Raw genomic sequence first — 9241 nt, 5'->3', positions numbered from 1 at the left:
CTTTTCGGGAGTTAGCAAACGGTGGCTGCTAAGCAGTGTTAGTTGAAGAAAATCCTGAAAATTCGAAAAAAAATTTCACATATATGTCGATTTTTGGTAAAAATTCAGTAGTTCCGATATTGCTCTTTCGATTGTGTGCAAAAAATTAGTGCGCGCGTTGATGCTTAAATGGAAATAACGTAAGTGAAATCTAGGTCGAAATAATGGTGATCGTTGCCTGCCAATGGTGGGCGGCAGCAAAGACGTCGTTAGAAATACTAGCGTATACATATGCATACCAGCGTTGCCGCTTTGGTAATTTTTAATCAAAATTGGTAATTTTTTTCTTCATTTATCAAGTTTGGTAATTTGGTAATTTATTTTTCAATTTTGTAACTTTTTCGATTCGGTCTTACATGGTTCTGATTCCACATTAGTAAGTGGCCCGTAAGCGTTTCCTTTTATAGAAATACCAGGTAATCCTGAAAGTTTCGCAAGGTGAAAATTGTTTCAGCGTTCCTTGGCTACTAGAATGGTGTGATCTTTAACAAATTGCTTGAAAGTGGCTATTGCTAAGTATATCCACCGCGTCCTTTCCTGGAAGGTTTTGGGTGGTCCTATCTTTCCCTGTCAGTTCGTCAGCTTTGCAATTACCATCAATATTCCGGTGTATCCGGCAACCATATATATGAGTAGAATTCTACGTAAATATGTATGTTCTCGTTCAAAAAGCTACGGCATTCAGCGGGGGACTTCACTCTGTCTATGTGTGAGTCGAAAGCTTTCCTTCAAGCGTTGAATTTTCGATATATTTTCTTGTCACTTGTTTACATACAGTGGGCGAAAGAATTATAGCCGCACCATATTTTGACAAGTTTTAACATATTACAAAAAATTACCAAACTTATTTTATGTGCAGAACTGTAAAAACATACATGTCGAGCCCTAACTGCCAAAATAACGCATGCAGTTTGGTAATTTTTTGTTCAATTTGGTAACTTTTTTCGATGATTTTGGTAAAAAATAAAAAAAATTGTGTGGCAACACTGATGCATACGTATCTACATATGAATGCAAGTGAAAATAATAAAAAATGTAGCATCCATACCTATGGTAATGGTATGTTAATGTTAAATTTTCAATTAACTGAATGAGAATTCTAAAAACATTGGGCCATATGAATAAAAACCAATAGCAATTGCTTTTTCTTAAAGTATCAGACTTTTTACTTAAATTTATTTGAATGAATCGAATAAAATGTAGAGTCCGACCGATTAATCGGCCGATGCCGGGGCTAGTATTGGCCAAAAGAGTCCGCATCGGCCGTTTTTGGCCGATTCTTGCATGAGATAATGTTAATTAGGTATTAGAATATGTTTTTCTTTTGTTACTATAAAAGTTTATAAAAGCATTTGTTTTTGAAATGAAATTATATTCAGGATTTAATCGGCCGATGCTTTTATAAACTTTTATAATAACAGAAGAAAAACATAATCAAATAACTAAACAAAAATACTTCATTCAAGAATCGGCCAAAAACGGCCTCGGCATCGGCCGATTAATCGGTCGGATTCTAGTAAAAGGTCTGAAATTTCAGGAAAAGCAATTGCTTAGTGTTCGTTCATACGGCCCAATGAACTATCAGGAATGCTGATACAAATATTGCATTAAAATAATACATAGTTATGAAATTAAAAACTTTATTCTGCTTATCAGCTATTTAGCTCAATACATATACTTACAAACATACATATGTATGAACTTAGGGTATTTTCTAAGACTGGTAAGAACTCCGAGAGACGTAAAAGTTGTGCCTCAACACTTAAAAATTTATTTGAAAAATACTTTCGAGCTTACCAACGCACGCGTTCTTTAATTTTGTCAAAGGACGAAAGTAGGGCCTTACCTTATTCACCTCAGATCAGCAAATTATCGTTCAAAAAAAATGTTTTCTTTATAAAAGGCATCCAATTGCATGTTTTAAATATATTTATTGCATTGGAAAAATTAAATTCAATACACATTATATTTTTTTATTTGTTCAAAGTATACATAAATAATTTTTTAAAACGCTGCTTTTATAATGAGGTTTACAGAAGTGTTAAGTATAATTAAAAGCTTCTTAACTATATATGTAAGTGAAAAATATAAAAAAAATCAAAAAGTTAAAAGAGCAGGCAGCAAAATAAACCGTTGAAAAATGTATAACTGAATATCTTTGACTAAGAATTTCTAACATACATATTCATATTAAGCAATTAAAATTTCTTAAATAAATTCGCTATTCATTAGCAATACATTAATATCTTTTGTGACGCTGCAAATATAAAAAACATCAAAGTGCCTTTTTAAATGGAATTTTGTTGCTGTAGTCGCGCAGATTTCAACGAATTGCTTTTTTAATGCGCTATTATTTCTGTCTGACCTCAAACTTGTGCGTTTAACTTTTTGAAATATTTTTACGAAATGTTTTAATGCAACTACAGTTTTTACATTCAATAGAGATACAAATTATGGATATACCTTGCAACGTTGACTGTTGCTAATACATTTGCACGTTATACATTAAAAAAAGATTAACATTTAGTGTGTGGATAATGTAAGGGAGCGACCGTAGAAACAAGCAATAATTTAAGTTGCCTTTATTTTAGGGCTTTGAGTAATATGTATATGTGTATGTGCTGAAGAATATATGAATGGTTTCCATTAAACGTTCATCAAAAATTTTCCTTTAAAGACGCTATGTACGCTTAAAGCCCCTAACTACGCGAATGTAGCTTTCAAAACCACATTACAAGCCACTCAGTTGCACTTAAAGTTCCACTGCCTTTTCCACAAAAAAAAGCTTATACCTTTAGCACGCGCTTCACTTCGACTGTGGGGAACGCTGCAAACTCGCAATTGGCGGCGCGATGTGGGTTTCGTTGCAGATATTCTGTGAGTATTTCGGCGGCCAAGTGACTGGCGCGTGAGGAGATCTCCGCCTTGGCGGGTACTTGCTGATTGCGACGCTGCAGCGCTACAATAGATTCAATGCCTGTGGAGTCGGGTTTGGGGCCGGCTTGCAGCAGAGACAGCGCCCATGCGTGTTTCATGCGCGTCAGTTCGCTTTCTAACTCTGTGATGCGCTTATCTTTCGGTTGCGGCACATGAATCGGTTCGAATTTCTTTAACTTATCGCGTATTTGTTGCGCCTGCATTCGCAAGCGTGCGTTGCGCTCATTATGGAGCACCGTCTTCAGCAGTTGCAGCTCCTCGGCAATGAGTGGTGTGCTGCCTGAAACGCCATGGCTGACGTAGGCGGCACCGCTACCGCCTGTTGTGGATAATGAGGAATCGGCAAAACGCTTAGTGCCGCCGGATGACTTCAGCTTCTCACGCAATGTGCTCTTCTCGGTCTCCAGCGCTTCGATATCGCTCTGCAGGTGATCGAGCGTGTCCTCGTACTCCTTCTCCTTCTTTTGCAGCTTCTCCAATTGAGCATGTGTCTCTTCATACTGACGCTTCCACTTTTCCACTGCGTGCTCGTATTCGCTCTGCAACACCGAGAGCTTCTTCTCGGCTAGATCTTTGCGTATTTGCATTTCTGAGAGCTCATTCTGTTTTAGTTTGGCAGCCAATTTCAACTGCTTTATGTCCGCCTCACGATTCTCGAGTGTCGCCGACAGCACATTCTTTTGCTCTAGCTGCTTTTTGATCAGATGTGCGCGCGAAATGATTGGCGAGACGGGTTTCTCTTGCTTCTGATTGGCCAGGGACATAATCTCATACTCCTTGTCCAACAAATATTGTGCCAATTGTTGCAAATCGATGTTGGCCTGTGACAACAAGCCCTTGAAGTTCTGCGACGGGCCACGATCGTCCTGCTCGTACACGCGCTCACAAGCCTGCGTGAGCAGCTCCCAGAACTTTCCATGCTCGACAGTGTGCTCAGCTGTGTTGTCTGATTCAATGGAGGCGGCGATGACTTGCAGAGCTTGCTTGGTGGCCAGATGCATGACGGACATGATGCGCGACAGCGACTGGGTGATTTGCCGCATAGCTTCGAGTTTAAGCGGAGATATGCCGCACTTTATGACATGTTGATCCTGTGGCAAGCGTCGCTTAATCAGCTTCACCTGCTGTTTAACTGCCTCCGTTTGCTCGTTGAGGTATTGCATGAGCAGCATTGAGTCGCTAGTTTCGCCACCTTCACGTACGATAGCGCGCGCTATGGTAACATCATTCAATATTGACTCACAGGCGGATCCGAGCGCAGCGACACAGTCGCGTATCATTTGTGTTTCGTTGACGAGGTCCTCGCCCGCGAGTAGCACAGAGTTCATGGCATTGAAGAACGCCATGCACTTCTCGATATTCTCTGTGGTGGAATTCTCATCCAACTGATTTGACTTCAGCAATTCAATAATGCCATCGATAGTCTTCTCCTGTGCGACCATTTCAGGTAGTGAATTACCGGCGCGCAGCAGTGTGTCCGGCTGACAGCTGTTAAGCCCATAGAGTATTTGGTGAAGCGCGCATTGCAGATTGTGTATGTAGTGCATCAGACGGCATTTGAAGGCGAACTGCTGAACTGAGTGACCCTGAAAAACTGCCTCGCGTGTTACATTATTAACAGCTGGGAAGCGTTCGCGCGTCTGGCTCACCACAATGCCACACTTGAAGACGATGCGTGAGATAAGCAGAATGACCAGTATGGAGTCGTGATCACCTCCACGACTCATAAATGACTCCGGCATGAAGGCGGTCAACATTTGCACATGCTCGTTGGCCTGTGTAAGCTCGATTTGGCGCAGCTGAACATCAATGGCGCGTGTGTAGGCCTTCGATTCGGCAAACATTTGCTTATAGTCGATTGTTTCACTGGCAATTTTAACGCCGCTATTAGAATCTTGCAGCGATTTCGGATCATTGTTGGTTGTGCGATCGCGTAGATCCAACAACTGCTCGTTCAACTTCTGTACCAGCTCGCGGAACTTGTTGATTGTCTGATCGCGGTCATAAATCGTTTCAATAGCAGCGTCACGTTCGCGAAGAGCCTCCTTACGCGCAGCGCTCATCAAATCCAACTCCTCACGCAAGTCCATTTCCAATTCGTGATTGCTCTCCACCAGCTGTTCGTGTACTTCCTCAAGCGCCTCTAGCTGTGCTACCTCTTCTTCGAGCATTTTTACCTTGTCTTCGAGCTCCATTTTCTTTTCGGCCAATTGTTCGACCATCTCCTCAGCTCCAAGTGCAGCATCGACTTGTTCCTGCGAAAGGAGAGCAAGTATTTACTAATGTAAAATAAGTGGAACAACAATAGCTAGCTTTAGCGATTTGAAGCAAAATGAAATGGCAACTGAAAAAAAAAACCGTTTGTGTCTTCCAATCAAGAAACAAAGCGTTTGAAAGTTAAAGATTTTGCGTTTACCTCCTGAGCCCCAGTTTGGCAAGCAGTTTTGGGGAAGAAATAGAAGAAATATTTTTGTGAGTTATACGGTTTAATGTGGTTTAGACAATTCTATTGGTGCCAATGGTACGTGTCGCAAGGCGAGCGGAGCACAACGGACTACTTCTGGAAGAAGTGCACACTCGGCAGGGTGTTTGTGTGAAAATAAATTGAAAATTAAATTTCTCAATGTCAAAAGATAAAACCGCTGGGCACTGGAATGTGTATTACTTATAAGAGTGCATTGAAAGAAAGCGTATTACGTATCAAGGAAGCAAGAGCTTAAAAGCCTTGAGTATTGAAAGTGCATAAAAGGTTAAGTATGTTCGAGTATATGACGAATTAGATCCATTTCACATAGTCAATATGTAAGATCTTGAACTTAACGTCTCATGGACATAAAAAAAATATAGAATGTATAGAGAAAATAGTATGTATTGAGAGAGCAAAATTGGTATGTGCACCTGTACGCACTAGTGAAAGCTTTAGTTATTTTTTAATTTAATAATTTCAAAATGCTTTCCAATCGTAGATCGACTGTTTCAAAAATACTCTTCACTAATGCATTTTGGCAAATACACGCAGCCCACTTGCACCCTATTGCCCACAACTTACCTGCAAGTCGGCGACTGTCGCTTCCAAATCATCAATTTTGCTTGATAGCTTTTCCTTTGTGCGTTCCAATTCGGCCACCTCGGATTTTTTCAATTCCAACTCTTTAGTCAGCTTCTGTATGTCATGTTTATCATGCGCAGACAAGTCGCGCAAGCGCACTAGCGTCTCCTTTAAACGCAAATTTTGTTGCTCCAGCTGTTTGAATTCGTAGGTGGACATGCCACCAACACCACCTTCGCCGGAGATCTCGCCAATTGAAGTTTCAGCTTTGTTCTGCATTTCTGAACGCAGCAGCTCCAAGTCCACTTGCAACTCCTCAATACGCTCCTTGGCCGAGTCCAACTCAAGTTGTAGCGTGTCGGCCTTCTCCTCAGCCATTTCCTTGTCTAAGGTTATGAGTTCGACATTATCAGACAATTCGGACATTTCTTGCGCGTGTCGTTCGCGCGCTTCAATAGCATCCTTCGCTTCTTGCTTAGCGCGCTGCAATTCCTTTTGTAGTGATGCTTGTGCAGCCATAATTTTACTACGGAATTCTTGCAACTGCTCGAATTGTATTTTCATTTTATCGAATTCGCGCAGACGTTCTTTGTCTTCGTTGCGTCGTTGTTTTAGAGTCTCCAATTTCTCCGTCAGATCGGTAACTTTTCCTTGCAGATCCTCGATTAATTTCTGCTGCTCAGCGGCGGCGGCCTTCTCCTCAGCGGTGGGGCCCGGCGGTGCAGCGGTAAAAGAAGGCGAGCGCATTGGCTGCAATGGCGTGAATTGCGGCCTGAGAATCTCAAGGAAACCAGTTTCGACGAAGGAAGCACGTTTCGAAGTTGAATGCGAGGCACTACCATTGCCACCGCTAGCACTACTACTGCCACCCTCAGCCGTGGGTATCGATGAACTGGATGCCGTGGCAGAGCCAGCAGTAATATGATCCCTGGCTGTTATACTGGGTGGTTGTAAACTCTTCCGGCCGCCACTGGAACTACTTGCTGTACTACCACTACGTTCTATCAGCGAAGGTGATAGATGCGAACGTGAACCCAGCAATGATTGGCGGCTGGAAGAGAGCGAGCTGCGAGACCCGCTCAACCGTGCTTTAGTGGGTTGGGCAATGGGCGTTCTGGCTATGCTGCTGCTACTACTTGCCGAATCGGCTATATCTTCCGAAGACTTCTTCGAATCGGGACTGCCTCCAATGACACGAAGTTGCGTCGGCCGTACGAATGTACCAAAATTCTCGCCACATTCAAAATATGTTTGACCTTTGATTGTGCCATTGTTTTTACCTTTCGGTTCATCAAGCACCACGCCCACCCACTTGCCAACGGCGAAGCTGGTCATACCAACATAGGCAACGGTTCCTTGTAGATCCTTGCCGGTTATGTCGACCCGCGCGCCTACTTTTAAACTCCTCTCCGACATTTAGGCCAGTTTCTCCGACGTTGTCGGTGCCGCTAGTGATGGAGCAGATGATGCGTGCGTGTGATGGTGTGTGTGTCTGTGTTGGTATGAAAACCGTTGAAGCCTGTAAATAGCAATACCATAAGAATTTGGAGATACATATGTACATATTCACATATATACAGCTGGAAGAAAAATGAAAATTATGTATAGATAAGTATCAACAAATAAGGCACCGTAATGGGGATGACGTAGTCCCCACTGACCAAATTGCCGTGTGTACCAGCTACAACAACAATGACCAAATTGCCGTTTCGAACAGTTAACTAATATGCCAACGTCGTATGGTTGTAGGAAAAACATGGTAAGAAAAGTAATAACAAAAATTAGTCATCCTCCCGTTTTTGCTACTTTTGGCCTAGACTCTGGGTAGCTGAGAAACTCGCCAGTGGCCACAACGCACTTTCGTTTTTGTTTATCTGCTACATACCCAGTAGTTTTATAGCTTCTAGGTGCTTTGCTTATTACACACTTTAAATTTGATACAAAAATTTCCTTAATTTATGGGAGATTCTGCAATTTTCCAACCACTGCGAAAAAGTTGTGAAAAAAATTTGACAGTTCTTACAAAAATGCGCTGAATAAATGTTGAAAATTTACGCCGTTGAATTGTGGTTGTACCGGCAGTTCAGATGAACAGCTGTTCCCGTCCAGAATGAGTTTCAATTGGCAATTTTTTGTAACATTTTAAGGAAATAGACGATTTAGGAACCATTATGCATAGAAAAGTTAGTATAATTCAAAATTTCCAATCAATTTGTTTTATTAAAACGCACATTCACACTTCATAACAAATTTATTCATGCAGTTAGTCATTTTTCTTTTACATATTGACCGCTAGATGCCACCGCTTATATTCCGCCGATAGAGGACGCCGGAAACCATTTACGGAAGCTACTACAAATTCAGTTACAACTTCCAACTTACACTAGGCTAGTTTTTTACGCAATTTAATGTTCTGAGGATTAAAAAACCAATTTAAAACCAAATAATCGAAATTCCTCGGTCCAAGTGGCTCTTCTCTGCAGGTACAAAGAAGGCTCGATCTAGGTATCGAGTATCAGACTGTGTAACTGTGGGTTGAACATACGGGCGAATGAAATACTTTGCTATGTGTGTATTCAGTTCCAATCAAATTGTATACATACAGAAAAAATAAGTTCAGATAGAATACCGCAAATGATGGAATGATGAACGGCTTTACAACGCCATTGACATATTAGCTCTGATCCAGTACTCCATGAACTTACAGGTTTTTACACGAGCTTGCAGGAAGTTACAGGAAAAATGATCCCATACTCCAAATTCCTCCAAAATCCTGTACACCTACAAGCGAGCGATTTTTGGAGAGTTGTGTAGAGAATGATATTGCAAGATTTTACCTGAACTTTTTCTTCTGGTAAAATCAAGGCACATTAAACAGGTAGTATCAGTAGAGCAAAAACAACATTTGCGTGTATTTTGTTGTTGCTTCTGGAATCGAAAGTGTCAACAACTGTTCTGAGTTTTTTCTTCTAAATCAAAGCGTGCCATGTGAAATACAAAAAATTATAAAAAAATAAAAATTGAAATTGGAAAAAATAAAAATTGATGCAATTTTCTTTCCTAGTAAATTTGTTTGCTTCTCGAAGCATTGATTCATCCTTTGCAAGGCCCTGTAATCAGCGGTCGTGCTGCCGAGTTGGGCGAACGTTCCAAAAGCTGCTATTCAATCGCTTGTTTTGTATGGAAAAAGGTTTCACAAGCAAATGGATTTTAACA

At 41.2% G+C, this 9241-nt stretch overlaps 1 protein-coding gene across 3 annotated transcripts; it reads right to left on the bottom strand.

Annotated features, from left to right (window-relative positions):
- Nucleotides 1–2207: 2207 nt before the first annotated feature.
- On the bottom strand, nt 2208–8068 carry DCTN1-p150 (dynactin subunit 1). 3 transcript variants are annotated; one of them, XM_017633368.1, is made up of 4 exons: nt 7911–8068; nt 7596–7746; nt 6026–7544; nt 2208–5231 (listed from the first exon to the last, which is right to left on the bottom strand). In XM_017633368.1, the coding sequence occupies exons 3-4, from the start codon at nt 7439–7441 to the stop codon at nt 2826–2828; spliced, it is 3822 nt and encodes a 1273-aa protein (XP_017488857.1). In that variant the 5' UTR covers nt 7442–7544; nt 7596–7746; nt 7911–8068; the 3' UTR covers nt 2208–2825. The 3 variants fall into 3 exon arrangements, with proteins under 3 accessions (XP_017488857.1, XP_017488858.1, XP_017488856.1); XM_017633369.1 differs by having other exon boundaries at nt 7657–7746; XM_017633367.1 differs by lacking the exon at nt 7596–7746.
- Between the last annotated feature and the right edge of the window lie 1173 nt (nt 8069–9241).

Source organism: Rhagoletis zephyria, unplaced genomic scaffold, assembly GCF_001687245.7.
Source record: "Rhagoletis zephyria isolate East Lansing unplaced genomic scaffold, Rhagoletis_zephyria_1.1 Rzeph_scaffold_11473, whole genome shotgun sequence".
Classification (NCBI taxonomy): domain Eukaryota; kingdom Metazoa; phylum Arthropoda; class Insecta; order Diptera; family Tephritidae; genus Rhagoletis; species Rhagoletis zephyria.
The sequence above is the reverse complement of the archived record's forward strand: the minus strand, read 5'-3'. Positions and strand labels throughout refer to the sequence as shown.

Bases quoted from the DNA above. Each gene is read 5' to 3' on its own strand.
- DCTN1-p150 (XM_017633368.1), bottom strand. From the start codon at position 7,441: ATGTCGGAGAGGAGTTTAAAAGTAGGCGCGCGGGTCGACATAACCGGC. The intron at 5,232-6,025 runs GTAAGTTGTGGG...CTCCTTTCGCAG, and splicing joins CGACAGTCGCCGACTTGCAG to GAACAAGTCGATGCTGCACT.